Below are 15,841 nucleotides of genomic sequence, written 5' to 3'. Positions count from 1 at the left end.
ACCAGCAGTAGGGTTTCGGTAATACTGAGCTAATCCCCTGTATTTGGTGTGCTTTTGCTGTTGGTTTGTATGTGCCATAGTACAGAGGCACTGACTTGGTCAGGTGCGTATTAAAGACATAGTGTCTCTTTGATTGCTTTTGTGGTCTTCAGATTTCATAATTTGCTGTTAACTAAAAACGTATATGCTTTTTTTGTGTGTGTGTGTGTGTGTGTGTTTAGGTTTACCAAAAATGCTAGTCATTCGAAACTACAATGGAGTGCCACAGCCAGCGACACAAGATGGTCCACCACTGCATATCCAGATTGGGGACACTATTGAACTAATTAGAGGAGATGCCCATAGCTTATTTTGGCAGGTACGGTATCATTTTGCAAATGGCTACGTTCTCTTAGTCCCCGTTATTAAATTCCTATTGATAAATTGCTCTTGTAACTGTTTTCTTTTTTGAACAACGAAAGAATGTCTTTGTGAATTGCCAGTAGTTCCAATATTATGCAAAGCTTCGCTCTTGTATACTAAAATAAAGTTTTTAATAAATTTTCAAGAATGTGGCACTGGTAGCAATTCTTCAAGTGAAATTATAAGAGTTAAGGAAAGCATTTGGCACATAAACAGCAAAGTCCTGTGAATTTTCAGTCACTGCTTCTATAACATAGCAGAACTAAAAACAATGTTGCTAAAACGCTGTTATTAGATTTAGTATTAGATTAGTATTAGATTTATAGGGGAGAGAGACAGCTCGGCACAACAGAAAGACATCTAAACTTCTTGATGGCCTTTGAAGTCAGTTTAGGACAGTTTTCATGTAGATGGCAAAATTATCACGTGATTCACATCACTACTACTGTTACATTTCTTTAAACAGGTCCAAAAAGCTGTCTTGCATTCACTTGAAAGATACATGAATGAAAACGTCTCATTTTTCTTGATTGTTTTCTTAGTTCTTTGTACTAGAATGCTGTGTACTACTGATATTGGATAAATGGAAATAGAGATAATTAGAAGAACTTTCAGGATATTAATAGAAGAACAACTGGGAAGTATCTATCATTGTCTTGAATTGTTGTTCCTGTGCTTGTCTTCATGATTTTATTTTCCTTTGAGGCTATAATAGTTAATTAATATAATTCTAAAAGCTTCTTGGTCTGTTACATGAGTTAGGGTTTTTTTTCCTTTTCCTTTCTTTTTTTCTTTGTTCCTGGCTTCAGTTAGGATGGAATCTTGTCCAGACTTCTCAGAGCTGAATCAATCAACTCTCTTCCTGTGCCACTGCATCATGCTGAGCAACATTTAACTAGGGGAAGCCATAAACAGTAGAATCACTTTCTTTAAAAATATGTAAATAACTGTAAACACCCCCCCAAGAAAAATAGAAACAAACACCAAAAATAGAAAGAAAACAAAAACCCCCCAAACCCAACAAGTAAACAAACTACCCTGCCCTGCCAACTCCCTCCCAAACCTGTTATTTATCAGACCATAGATATTTCACATCACTAAAAATCAAGTGTTTCAAATATTGGTAGACATATTTTGGCCTGTATAGTTTTATACATAGCGCTTGGTTCTGCAAAGTCTCCAGTTGTGGTCTAGAGAAGCACTTAAATACACTCTTGATTTGGGCTGGGCTAGAAGGTAATCATCTGATGAATACAATTAGTACAAGCCAGAATTACTGGCACCTTGAGGGATTGATTCTGTCGCCATGTTCATATATATGTCCATCAACTCAATCTACTGAAATTTGTTTTAGATGTTATTTTTACCTATTATGCTAAAGAATTTAGCTAGATTCACACAGTGTTTAACTTCCAGAAGCTGGAAAATGCGTGAGGCTTTTTCCTCAGAAGCCTTAGTGATAGATTTGAATCTTAATAGGGATTGTCATCTCCATTAGCATCATTGCGGAAACTTTTTTTTCTTATGAGTTGTCTTGTCAGAGACTGCTTAATGCTCATTTTTAGAAGTCTCGTAATGACATCTGCATTTTAAAATGCATATTAAGATTAAAAAAACCCACAAAATACAGTTTGTATTAAAATCTCTAACTTTTATGCAAGGTGCATTTTAGGGCAGTTTACAGCTGGCCTGCAAGACTACTATTAGAGTGAATTTTTAAACCGACCATTTCTCAGTTTTAGAAATTCTTCTAATAGATAAGTAGGCATGTTTTAAGTATAATTTTTTCATTCTTTACAGTACATCATAGAAACACAAGTTACTGAGCAGTGCTTAAGCTGTAGCTTAAGTGTGATCAAGTGTGTTTTGATGAACGATAGGATTCTGATATGTTAATAGAATCATAGAACAGTTTTGGTTGGAAGAGACCTTCAAGATCATGGAGTCCAACCTGTGTCCCAGCCCTGTCAACATTAACCCATGTTTGTCAGCACAACACCCTCCCGTCTCTTCAACCCCTCCAGGGACGGTGACTCAACCCCCTCCCTGGGCAGCCTGTGCCAATGGCTGACAGCCCTCTCAGTAAAGAAATTCTTCCCCATATCCAACCTGAACTGCACCTGTTGCAACTTCAGGCCGTTTCCCCTGTTTGATTGTATAGCAATTGTTGTGATAAGTTCTGTAGTAATTCAAGACCATATACACATAGGAATCCACCTGTTAGGCAGTCTGGAAACCAGGAAAAGCGTGAGGTCCTTTTTCCTTTACAAAAAAGTGAGTGCTTTTCTGAGAGGCGAACTGAGCAATCACAGAGACAGTAGGTTGATTGGGATAAGCATTTCCGAATGCCATGAATTTGCTTTCTCTCTCTTCAGTGGTATCATCTAAACCCGAAACTTTCTTCTAAGAGGATGTGTAATATAGAAGGGTTGGTGCTGTCACGAGTTATTTGACTCTCAATAAACACCTGGCTGCATTTAAAGAGAAGGATGGTCTTAACGCCGATACTCAGACGCTGCCTTGTACGTGGCTACTTTCCTTTGCTTGGTCAAGTTGCAAGACTAGAAGGCACACATTGCTTGCCTAGCTGGTGCTGGGCTCACATCTCCTGCAGAATGAAATAAGAAAAGCAAGAGGGGCTGTGTGGGGAGAGAGGAGAAAACTCAGTGTTTTAAATGGAAACTTCAGACCCCTTAACCAGAGCTTTACTAGTTGTTTCAGCTGTGGTAGTGCAGCTTTGAAGTAGTCAGATTTTATTATAGATATGAATATTTCTCTCTTGAGTTTGGTTTGAGTAAATTGGTACCTGCTTAACCCGAGGGTACACTTTCAGGGGTGTCACAATGCCTACCAGAAGATATAATGTAATTCTAGTTTCACAGGTTTGCATTGCAATTACCCGCCATCCTCAGGCAATCGTGCTTCTCCAGTATGCCAGAAGAATACAGATACTTGCCGGACTGATTCTTTTCTTTCTCAAAACCAGCATTTCTTTGATGCAAAATGAATCCATATCAAGTAATAGCTATTACGGCTGTATTTTCTAATGCTTTAGTAGTTAGTGGTCCTGCTGTAAACAGCCAAAAAGGCATTAGATATGCCATAAACATCGTTAAGATACAAAGTTGAGACTTGGAGGAGGCAGCACTGTAAAAATGCCTTCCCCCCCCGCCTTTTGGTTTTTAACTTGGTTTGTAATTTGCCATTTGTTTCCTTTCTCTCATCACACTTTGTGTGATGATTTATAAATTCTGCCTGTCCTGAAGTTCTAGTTCTGCGCATGCCCGATGAAGTTGATGGGCGTTGCGTAGCTCAGTAGCCAGCAGCAGTCTGGGGATAAAGAGCAAACGTGTCAAATGGCTGCAGAAAGTCTCTCTCATTAAGATAAGTGCAAGAGTTGGGAATCAGCCTCTTGTCTTGCTGAGGCTGGCATTCAAAGAAATGGACTGAAGGGCTTCATTGGCCCTTCAATACATATTTCGATATAAAATATAATGGGAGAAATACAATGCAATAGCATATACATCATATATATTTTCAAGCTAGTTCTGTCCAGTCCTTTGCTTCTGCTTTTATAATGACTGTAAGACATTATAAGGCAGTGTTCAAGGAAAGTGCTCGCTCATCAAACAATAAGCAATTAGCAAGGAGGAAACATAAAGTAGAAAGAAATGTCAAGTGTTGTGGCATAATAATTTTGCTGTAGTTAGTGAGTTGATGGATAGATCTTAAATTGTGAAATCGTCATCTGACAGCAGGTCATGGTTTTGTGTATGAGTGACACCAAGCCTTGAAGAATTTAACTAGGATTTATGAAGTAAACCAGATAACCTGGTCTCCTAAGGACGTTATGAAATTGTTTGTATGAGCTCGTTATTGACAGGACATTTTCAAGTGAGGAATTTACTTCTGCAATGTGCAATAAATAAAACCCGTTCTGTTTAAGGATTTTCTTTTCTTTAACAAAGCCATCTGCAGTTACTTCCTGGGAAGCCTTTTTTGGGTTGTCTTAGTGCTTATCATGTTCATGGTATTGCCTAGAAAGCAGAAGCAAAGTTTTGTGCTGGTCACGGTCCTTGGGGATATTTGGTGTGATGGCGAGCGCGTCTAGTGCTGCTTTTGCTTTGGTCTTGGTGTACTGTCCCGAGAATGTGTCCTCGTAGCCTCTCCGGGCCTGGTGAAGCAACCCATCTGCGTCCCACTGCTGCAGCATCTTCCAGCAAGGGCTGATGTCTGAAGAAATTGTAGGATTGTTGCTTAGACAGAATTTCTTAAAGCTGTACCTCTCCTGGAAGTCTGTCCACTGGTGGTGTCATTTCTCATCTCAATGAGTGTCCTCCAGATGATTAATTTTTGCCGCAGGAGCCATTGGGTTGTTCCCTGCGGAATGCTTAGTGAAAGCACATGTCTCTGTTCTGATGGAGCCTATGGGTTGCAGTTGGGTGTCTTTATTTGCGATGTGTATCCATCGTGATACTGCATCGCTTGAGTGGGAGACTGTCAGAGCTCTGCCTGTAAGTGAAGTCTGTGCTTCAGAGCGATTCATGTTTTGGGAATAAATAGAATATATGGGTGTAAAGGGTAACCTGGATTCAAGCACACAGTGGGAACAAGGGCGAGGAAGCCAGGCTGAACACGGGTCAGATCTGTCAGAGTGACGCTTGTTTGAGCCTAATTCTTCTTTTCATGTTGCTGTTCAGCATATTATAGCTTAAATACTGCTTAACTGCTTCTCTTTCTCCTCTGTGCTCCTCAGTATAGTTGGTGAAGATGGCAATTGCTGGGGTTACTGTCTGTGTGCGGTAAATTGCATAATGATCTCCCTAGGGAAATGATGCGCTCATTTGTTGTGCTTAGGCTATCACAATCAAATAATGTTTTCATTTTTTCATAAACCCTCGTTAATTCTTGCTCTTACATTCAGCTCCACCCTGTTGGAAATCGCTGAATTCTATTTTATGTGCTGATATTAGGGTACAATTACATATTTAGTATTACAGAAACAAAATCAACTAAAACCCCAAAGAAAATCCATGTCTGTTTCTGAAGCGTTTTTCCCTTTTTAATTTTTTATGTTGCAGGTATGCCATCAGACAAAAAAAAAAATATGATTTTTAATATGACAACGCTTGTAAAGTACTCATTCTCACTCTCATTGTCAAATGCTGCTAGTATGTTTACAGCGAGTATATTAAATTTAATCGATATTAGGCATTCGTGTGCTTTTAAAAATCTGTTAAATGTTTGCCAAATGACATATTTTGATGCTCTCATTTTTGTATTTGTATTTAGAATTTTTGGTTGTGTGCTCTGTCCTGCTCTGAAAATAACAGGCGGTCAGCATGGTGACGGCTAACAAGGTGGAGTTTTTTTTGCTGTCCCCAGCTTTGGGGCAGAGTTGTGCTGCGTAAAAGTCTCGGTTTAAGCCCTGCCGGGTGTATTTCTGCAGCTGATCCCCCAGTTGTGTGGGCATACCTACGATGTGTCCTGGATCTGTCGTAGACAGAGAGTTAATCCTGATTTTTCCAAAGTTTTGCTTCGCTTAGGGAAACCCTTGGATACAGACCATGGTGTCTGAATTGGTTGATGGATTATTGGCTGTACATTCCCGTTGGAGTTCCCATGATTTCTCAGGTGCTGCAGCCGCTGCTGCGTGGCACTGTAGTCATTTTGGGGATGTGGCAGCTCTCACTAGAGTGATGCCAACTGAGGAGGAAGGAACTTGAAAGGAGATAATTAATGTTGATGAAGATATCGGACACTGACAGGAATTGACAGGGCTGGGAATCACAACCCAGGCTCTGAGCCCCCTTCTTGCATCTCAGCTCTCGGGTGTATCAGCTATGATTATTGCTTCATTATATAAATTAAAAAAGCCAACAAACCCCTCACAGCTGTTGAGTAACACTTTATTAGAAGAGGATTTCATTTTAAAGACTCTTTGATAAGCTCTTGTTGTCCTAAATCCATGTGTATGTATTATTATTTACTATTAATCCCCATTATGTCTCAAAAATGATTTTTTTTTTTTCCCCTAGGGCAGAAATCTGACAACAGGAGAGCTTGGATTCTTCCCAAGTGATGCAGTAAAACCTAGCCCATGTGTAAGTACGCTTGTTTAATTCTGTTTGTCATCTTACAGAAAAACTACCTAGTTCATGCCGTTGCTTTATTAATCCTACCTTACAAAATTCATATTGTTTCTAATTCCTTTTTGTTTTAATAATATGTTCAGTATTGCTTAAAATACAGCATTCTAATACTTTTGGTTATCAGATGTATATAGAACACGTCAAGAAAACATCTTTGAGAAGCAGATTTAACTTCTGGGAATATTAATAAATTGAACTGTCTAAAGAGTTTCCAGAGTATAGAACAAACACATTTTATTTGGAGGTGCACTTTCTTCCTTCCCCAGCAGTAAGGTGAGAATGCTGTGATTCTAATCTATTCCCCAGTCACTTCAGGTTAGAGAGAGGGATTACACCATAAATAGTGAGTCTAAAAAGGAGTAAAACTAACACAAAATTTTGAATTCAGACTGCTTGATAAAATTTCTCCTCTCTGTATGCCCTTACCTACCTTTATTTAACCAGGGATACTCCCAATTTAGAAAAGTTCAGGATAACAAGAATTAAAAATGTCTTACAATATGCACTCAAGAATTTTTTTATACACCCGTGATGATGCATTCATACACTGTATGCTTGCTCCTCCTGTAACACGCTGCATCTCCTGTACACCCCTTTGGCGAGATTAATTGATGTAAACCCATAAATCCAGTGATGAGTCGTATTTCTTACTTTGCTTCTTTTTAACTTCTTTTAACTTGATTTATAACAGTTTGACTTACTGATAGAATTGCTTTCATTACAGCAATCAAGATATGGCACTTAAATGGTTTGTAAGTAGGTGGAACCAGCTGTTAGTGACTGTATTTTGATGTGCCTTTAAGGCTTCTCTTTTGAGACATCTTTAGTACCTTGTATTTTCAGAATTTTCTTTGAAGAGGAATGCGCACAATATTTGTAGGTTTAAGGTGTGTTAGCTTGGCCAAGGGCAGACATCTGGTGTAAAGATGTAGGTGTTACGTGAGCCTGGCTTTCTTCCCTCCACCCCTTGCTTCTTGGAGAAGTTGTGAATTCCCTGTGCCCTGGTGTCACTGCCCAGGACACAGGCAGCACCTGCTGTGTATTGGCCTCCAGTTTTTGGAGCAAGGGGGTTCATGGCCTGGTACCACTGACTGTAGCAATGTTTTTTAGGAACTACCTTTATACTCTAAAGCAGAGGACGCAGATTATCCAAAGTTAGCAAAAAACCCCACTACTGGGCTGTTGCGAAGGTTGCTTTCTAGTGATGAAGCTTTCTGCTAAACTTAAAATATACTGTTTAGAGCAGTATTGAAAATAATACAGTTTTACAGAGTGAATAAATGTTATTCGTGAAATGTTACCAGTGGGTGTCACGATAAGAACAAAAAGATGAGTTGATGCTTTGCCGCTGTTAACTTGGAAGGATGAAATATGAACATCTTACTGTGATAAATGATGCAGTTAGAGATACTGAAATATCAGTCAGGTTTTAAGCATACTATAGCTTTTACTGTTATTATTAAGTCTAACAGTCTTTACAACCAGCTGATATAAAAATGCCCAGAAACAGCATAAAATAGATACATCAAGAGACTTTAGGAATGGCTGTTGAATGAAAAACTGCTGAGCTCTAGAATATCTATATCCCAGACTTTTCACAGATGTACCTATAAACATTTTTTTCCTCTTTGCAATAAGTAGCATATGTCAGCAGACATTTTAGGCGCCGTGTGAGTAATACCTGGTTCTCCTTAGCTTTTCTCCAGTTTTCTCATTTCTATAAAGGCCTTGGATATGTTGTACAGTATGAGCCAGGAGCTGCTGGAATAACATTTGATTTTTCTCTGTTTCATCACAATGAGCAACACTTGTATATATCTGTCCATTCAAAATTAATGAAGAGGACTGCTCATCTATTGTTTAGCAGCTGCTTTGGAGGATTATGTGTTTTTTGTTTTTGTTTTTTTTTGGAGGGGGGAGATTTGGAAAGGGAAGGTTGTCCCATCACTGGAGTTGATTTCAAGGTCAGAACTAGAAACCTGATAGAGATCATGGCTGATACCTGAGATAAAGTTAGTGCATGTTGCTGTTGATTTCATTTCAGTTCATTTAAGTTTGTAGGCACATGTATAGTAATATCTTCCTAAGCTGCTCTGTGTTTGGAAATCTCTCTTGAAGACATTCCATATACCATAAAAAATGTGAGAAAAATGTTACTGTTAGTTTTTTTTCTTACCTGTTAGATTCCAGAAAAAAAAACACCTTAACTAAGAATATACGACACTAGTTTACAAGTCTGCAAGATGTATGCTGTTTCCACTAAAATCAAATTTTTAGCACTTTGCAAGTGTCACATGGTGTTTTAGAAGAGCGGGGTAATAGCCAAGCATCAGACCCCACTGGGAGGTGGTGAAGATGAAATGCTGATTTTTATAGGGAATGCTCTACTGTGCATCTCATGTGTGCATAAGCGTTACCTGCGCGTATGTTTATGTATATGTATAACATCCATTTTGTAAACTCATTGTAGAATCAAATTCCATGCTTATCAAAAAACCAGTACGAGAGTTGACCAAATCAAATATAAAAGTATGAATGATACAGTGCAATCTATGGATTATCCTCAGCTCTCTCGGAAGATTTTATTTCCTAGTAGGCAGTCTTTCTAAGGCATAGAATTTTGGGTGCGGTACTGTAAGCTCGTTGCACATTTTCGTGATACTTTTCAACAATATGTAGCATTGGGCTATTTTACTTGTGAAATTTGAAGGTAGGTACTGTCAGAAAAACTTGTAACAATTCTATTAAGTAGTAAAAAAACCCTAATCTGTCACAGCAGCAAAGAGTTAAAATGCTACTTTCAGAATGGCAAGGAATATTTATCCCTTATTATAACTTCCTTCAAAAGAAAAATAGACTTGCAAACTAATTAGCTCATATGTTTCTTTTAGCTTGTTTCATCTGGATATTGACAGATTGATGTTGTATAATTTGTGCTGATTAGAAAAAAAAAATAAATTTTGATCCTCATTCTCTTGTATCTCTTCATGACCTAGGTTCCTAAACCAGTAGACTACTCTTCACAACTGTGGTGAGTCCCGTCTAGTCTTACAAGAATCTTTGCAAGAAGAGGTTATAGAAAGACAACTGTGTTTATTATAATTTAATTTATATTGGTTTAACCTTTCTAGGCTTCTTGAAGAAAGCGTTGGGTAATGGTTTGGGAAAGTAACACTAGACATTGCCTAAAAGCATCTCCCATGTAATAAAGTGCTTTTCATGATTTTGGCGTTTTGTTTGCGAGTCTGTAACTGTGCAGCCTTAGTCCCAGAGCTCTGGAACAGAATAATAAGTGATGAGTGTCATATGAACCGTGCAAGTAGATTTTTACATGTTAAGTGAATAAAGAAATACATCTTGTGTTATGAAAAAAAAACCTAAAACCTCAAATGTATAGAGATATAAAAGGATAGATAACGTATTAAAAGTACAGCCACTGCTGGTCTGGGCCTTATGCGGAATGTGAACTCTTTACAGGAACTTAGCTCCTGGCTCAAAACGATGTGGTGATTCTGAGAATAAGGAAGCAGCATAACTTGTGTTCTTTTCCTGGTTTTATGCTTTGTCATTTAGAGGCGAGTTCTGACTTCCTATAGTTTACCAAAAGTGAATTAATAATTGAATTGAAACAAATTTTGAAACTAATTTTTTCATAACAACCCAAATAGAATTTATGATATTTAAAGTTAGTATTTTAAATTCAATTCTAGTATTTGCTCTGTTTATAATTTTGTTAGAAGAAGGGATATAATTGGGATCAGTGTTATCTTCTGAGGATTTGCAATACTCAACTGAAAAATTATTTTAAGTTGAAACTTGTAAGAAGTCATATATTTTGTGATAAACTTCAAAATGCATGTTCCCTAGTGTTTCATAAAATAATGTTTTTAAAATTTTTTTATTTAAAGCTCCCTTCTAAGTGATAGTGATACATTAGTAAGAAATTTTATATAGAAGTGATCTGTGATAGTGACTTTTGGCCACCTTCTGAAATGGTAAAATAAGCATCATTTCTTTGGAAGCTAGGTCACTTTGCTCAATTAACAGTTTAACTTCTAGTTTTGCAAATAAATATCTGCTGACAGCCTCTCAGGAAGTCTCACCCAAACCAGCAAGGCAGAGCAAGGACACAAACCTGCGCACGCAGTCAGGCTGCAGAATCAGCGACTTACTTGTCTTAGCTTCCAGCTCTTACTGTCAGCTCCTTTGTGTTTGGTCATGTTGGGCTGATTTCCCATTTTCCTGTGGATGTTTAGTGCACCCATTTACACTTTAGCCATTAGATGTTATGAATAATTATAAAACAAAATGAACTCACCTGTTTGTACAAATATGATATATTTTTTTTTTAGTAGAGTTCTTCCTTTTTTTTTGACCTGATATAGTACTGGTAGCTGATTCTTTGGTCTGTTAAGATAAATCCCGCTAGGGGCTCGGGGAAGTTCAAAGGTTCTGGACCACTATTTTATTGTTTCACTTGCAGCACGTGATTTAAAAAATCATTTGGTTTTATTAGCTCTAGTTCAAGCCAGCAGTGCTCAGGCTCCAGTACTTTCTGTAAGAGGAAAGCACTCAACATATCTTCAGCATGTGCACCGGTACTTTTCTAATGAAGAATTTCCTATCCCGGTGCAGAATTTTTTCAGGCTTTATTCTTCATTTGAAGACCTGGAAGTGGGACTCAGTTGCAACTGATGTATTTTTAGGTCCCCATCATACGCAGGGTATTGGGACTCTGCATGACTTATCTGATAGACCTTTTTCTGTGGCTTTGCAAAAAAAATATGACAGACCATTTTTATTGTTCTGCCTGACAGGTTTGCAGGAGCGATGGAAAGATTGCAAGCAGAGAGTGAACTTATTAACAGAGTAAACAGCACTTATTTGGTGCGGCACAGGACCAAAGAGTCAGGAGAATATGCGATTAGTATTAAGTAAGTTTTCCTGTTCTCATTATTGTCTAGATAATATTTGAAATAAATAATGAAGATAAAGTAACTGCTTCAATTTAAATAATCATATACAGCCTTTAAGAGAGTCAATAGAGGAAGACTAAAGTTGCTGTCAGAAGTACCTAGTCCCTTCGTAAATTCTGTGGATGCAAACTATTGTGAGGGTCTATAAAAATAAGAAATATATAGACATTCCCAGTTAGAATGAGCAGTCAGTTGTGGCTTTTTTTTTTTTGGAATACAGATTACTTCTTCGGCTGTACTTCAATAAATATATTTGGTTAATTAGATGTCAACTTTGTTTTGGCACAGATATACGTTTTGTCTTAAGAATTTATTCGTGTGGTGTTATCGGGCCATGCCCTCAGGTAATTATTGATTGTGTCTGATTAAAAACACATTTATATTCATAAGTTATTCATTGCCCACAGGTACAATAATGAAGTGAAACACATCAAGATTTTAACAAGAGATGGCTTTTTCCACATTGCAGAAAACAGAAAATTTAAAAATTTAATGGTAAGCATTGATTAGGTTTTTAACGACGTATGATTTCCTACTTAGCCTTCACTGTGAGAGTGAGCCACTTTGGTTTGTGAAATTACGGAATGCTGTGAGAGTGAGAGATCTGAATTGTGTCTGTATCTGCTAATATGGTGATTTTTTTTAGATTTGTGTGTTATGCTCTAAGTGATGGTAGCATGTGCTTAAAACAACACGTGTTTAGGCATAGGCTTGTGTCACTTAACAGTTACGATGAGGAATTTGAATCCCATGCATCGACTCACTCTGGAGTTAGGCTGAATCTTGAAAGAAGAATTTGATGTCTTTGGAAATCTTTCTCTGTGTAGTAATCATCCATAAAAGTAGCCATGTCTGTGTGTACAGCTGAACATAATGATACTTACTGATGTTTAAGTTCAGAACGAGAAGGATTTAAGCTGCAGCTGTGTCGGTGAGCCTAGAAAAACTCAGGAGAGGATGGTCTTCCTGGTCCTGGTGCCAAGAAACGCAGGTAGAAATTAGGGCTGCCTAAACGGCTAATGGCTGAGAAATCCTTGTTGGAATAATGGTAATCTGGAGTCAATATCGACTAGTCTAAATTAAAGCAACTGCGTGGCTACATTGAACATGTTCTCTGTGGCAAATTCTGGTAATAATGCATAAAACATATGCTCTCGCAGTAATTTTTCACTCCAACTACAGGCATAGCTTATTTCCAGAAATTTGAGTTTGATGTTATAACTTCCCAGATTGGTGAATTTTCAATGTTATGTCAGAGTCATCCTGTACTGGAAAGAAATTTCTTTTTTTGAACTTCAATTTGAAAGAATTTCTTGATAGCTCATTTTACTCAGACAAGAATCATAAATACAAGGTGTCTAAGTAAATTACCTTAATGCATTTGTAAAATTTTACTGCTTAAGCATTTTCTGATGCATTGTTAAAGGAAGCTTACTTAATATATTATATTTAGTGCAACCAGTTGGTTAAAACATAGGCTGCAGCCTTCCTGCATGCGTATCCAACTATTCTAAACTAATAAATAAAAATGAAGGACAACTCCAAACAAGAATAGAGAGAGAAGCTTTTAAACCAAGAAGCCTTAAAAATGATTTTCATTTAACCAGTGATACTCTGTAAAGCAAGAGCATCCTAAAAGTGGTAAAAAGTCAAGCAGAAATCTATGCTTTGCCTGACTCTATTTGCTAAAAGTACTCGTTAGAATGAGAAGACCATAAATTTCCCAGTGAAGAATACACCAAGCTGTTTCCACACCCTGATAATCTTTGTATGACACTGAAAAAGCAGTGAAGTGGTTAGTATTCGGGCTGGACACTCTGAGTTCTTGTCATGGGTAGCAACAGGAATCATGGCCTCAGTGCCTGAAGGAGGTGGCTGCTTAGTCTTCAAACACTGCAAATAGTTCCCTGGCAACTGGGGAGAATACGTGAGCGCTCTCGGGGTCTTGACAAAGTATGTGAGCTGGGGTCGCGCACTGCTGGCCATCGTCTTACGGCAACAGTGCAGTACAAAATCAATCTGAGTGACGAGAGATAGAAGTACAGGACTGAACTTGGGGTTAAAGAAAAAAAGAAAAAAAAGGACTGTGCGTTGCATCAGAGAATTGAGAAGGCAAAAGACAGTTCTGGTTTAAAGACCTAATTGCTGTCAATTTAACCTTGCTAACATTCACTTAGGGAAGGGTCACTTCGTAGCTCAGTTCTAGGGTATTGCCAAGTCTGCTTGAGAGTTAAATTGACGAGTGGTAACAGGGGAAATACTGGTTGCATCTGCTGTGGCCAACTGGTTTGTTCTGGGTGGATGGAAAGGAAAAAGTGACAGTGTCTGGAAGGAGAGAGGAACCAAAGTAGTCTGAGTAGAGCTGGGACCACAGGAGAGCCAAAGCCAGCAGCCATGGAAACCTGCAGTAGTGATGGCAGAGACAAACTGTTCTCTGCTGCTTTGGAGCTAGCAAAGGTGAAACAGCTCTTGCACGTAGTTTTCATAACACGTTTGAAAAGCCTTCACAAAAGTAATTAAAGCGTGCTGAGTGTTTAAAGCAGGCCAAGATGCAGTCAAAGGTTGGCTCTGCTGCTGATGGGAATCCTGGCAGCGCGACAGATGCCTGAGGAGGCCCTTCCACGCTGGCAGGGGCTACTTGCCTTATTTACCTGCTTGCATGCTTGCTACTGGGAATTGTGCAATGAAAGGTTTAGAGGCCATGTGGTTGTTGCCATAGCCTTAAAAGCTAAGCTGTTAAAAGCATCGTAATTTTTGTGACCCAAAGTAAGTTTTTTCTAAGTTTGGAACCATTTTACTTTGACCAAATAAACAAAATCTGTCCAGTTGAAATTCTGACTGTCTTTACCAAAAAGCAAAAGGCTAACAGAAGTTTGATACTAATTATATTTCCATTTATCCAGACATCCTGCTGTGAATGCTGCTTACTTAATCACCCGCTTGGTTGCATTGGTCATTTGTCTGGGTAGTTGATGATGATACATGGCAGAAAATTTCGTTGCTGATGTTGTAGCTTGTGTGCTGTGCTAATAGCAGAAAACAAAGCCCTTACAGTTCTTCGGCTCTTGGCCTTTCGGCTCACTTGGAGTGCCTGGAAGGTCTGTGAATATGAACTGTAAAAAGCAGGTGTAGATGTTATTTACCTTTGGACTCTCACTTGGAAGCAGTTTTGGAGACATGCAGCAGCTTGGAGGGGTGCAGAGTGAAGTGTTCCAGAGCTCAGAATATAATCTTCAGAGTATTATCAGCAACTTAAGGCTTATTTACTAGATCTTGGACTGAATACTTTGAGAGTAATTTTGTTTGGCTGGAATGAATGTGTCACTGATGTAGACTGTCGCTCTGTTAATTTTTTCTTTTTTTTTTCATAGCTAGAAGGAGATGATTGAACATAGTAGTATTTCCTTATTTTGACCTAAGCTTGACTTGGTCAGCTTTGATTTTGGAAATCTAAATGTAAGTAAGCAGAAGGAAATGACCAAGTTACTGATAGGAGGGAATGGTTTACGTTGTTTTGTGCTTGCATTTCTGAAGAGTGGAATCTTGTGGCTGAAGTGTCATTGATCAAAAGAAAGATGTTTGCTTTGAATTTTCTGGTGACTTTTAATCTTATTCTAGGGTCTGTGTACAAACTGTGGGATGTTGACAGTATTAGGGCTAATTCAAATGTAAGAGACAATGGCAGGGGTTGAAGATCACAAAGGAATAACATGAGCTGTCAGTATTTTGGTGGGTATTCCCTTCTTTAGAATAGAAACTGAAGTAACTTACCTCCTTGGTTAACATAAACTATTTGAGACAGTTTTTCATGGTTTTGTGTGTGTGTGTACATATGTATAGAATTTGTCTCTGTGGATATATGTGTGTGAATATGTATGCTTATATATATTTATATATATATGCACACACATACACAGAGACAAAATATTTTGGATTGGGTCCAAGGAGATTGGGAAATGCTGGATTTCTCAGTCAGTGTGCGCTATCTGAAAAAAAGAAAGCCGATACCTGCCTGCCGCCCCCAGTTTTAATGGCAGAGCTGTGGAAATTTTAGATGGTCTGTATCAGTGCACTGAGTTGCTGTTGACTTATGTGCAAGCCTTATGCTTGATTTCAGATCTGTGTATTAAAAATGTATTTGTGGGTAAACATCACTTGTTGTTGCAAAAGACATTTGAGAAAACAAAGACAGTTACTGTTAGGTACTTAAAAGCAGCTGACCTGGCCTTCTGCATGACTTTCGAAAAGCAAATACATGCTCAGCCTGGCTCAAAGGAGCAGTAATCGTTGATTCTAACAATAAGGTTTTAG

The 15,841-nt window shown here is 38.3% G+C and overlaps 1 protein-coding gene across 1 annotated transcript in view; it reads left to right on the top strand.

Annotated features, from left to right (window-relative positions):
* Window positions 1-221: 221 nt before the first annotated feature.
* The window catches only part of LOC104276026 (guanine nucleotide exchange factor VAV3-like), a gene marked incomplete at its 5' end in the record, with an annotated part of 28,149 nt that continues 12,529 nt past the window's right edge, over window positions 222-15,841 (top strand). The window contains 5 exons of the mRNA XM_009872175.1: window positions 222-358; window positions 6,441-6,506; window positions 9,551-9,585; window positions 11,372-11,488; window positions 11,938-12,025. Of these exons, the coding sequence (XP_009870477.1) occupies window positions 222-358; window positions 6,441-6,506; window positions 9,551-9,585; window positions 11,372-11,488; window positions 11,938-12,025 (443 nt within the window). The remainder of the gene's footprint in view (window positions 359-6,440; window positions 6,507-9,550; window positions 9,586-11,371; window positions 11,489-11,937; window positions 12,026-15,841) is intronic.

Source organism: Apaloderma vittatum, unplaced genomic scaffold (genome assembly GCF_000703405.1).
Source record: "Apaloderma vittatum isolate BGI_N311 unplaced genomic scaffold, ASM70340v1 scaffold17456, whole genome shotgun sequence".
In the NCBI taxonomy this organism is placed as follows: domain Eukaryota; kingdom Metazoa; phylum Chordata; class Aves; order Trogoniformes; family Trogonidae; genus Apaloderma; species Apaloderma vittatum.
This window is presented reverse-complemented; position numbering and strand designations above follow the sequence as displayed.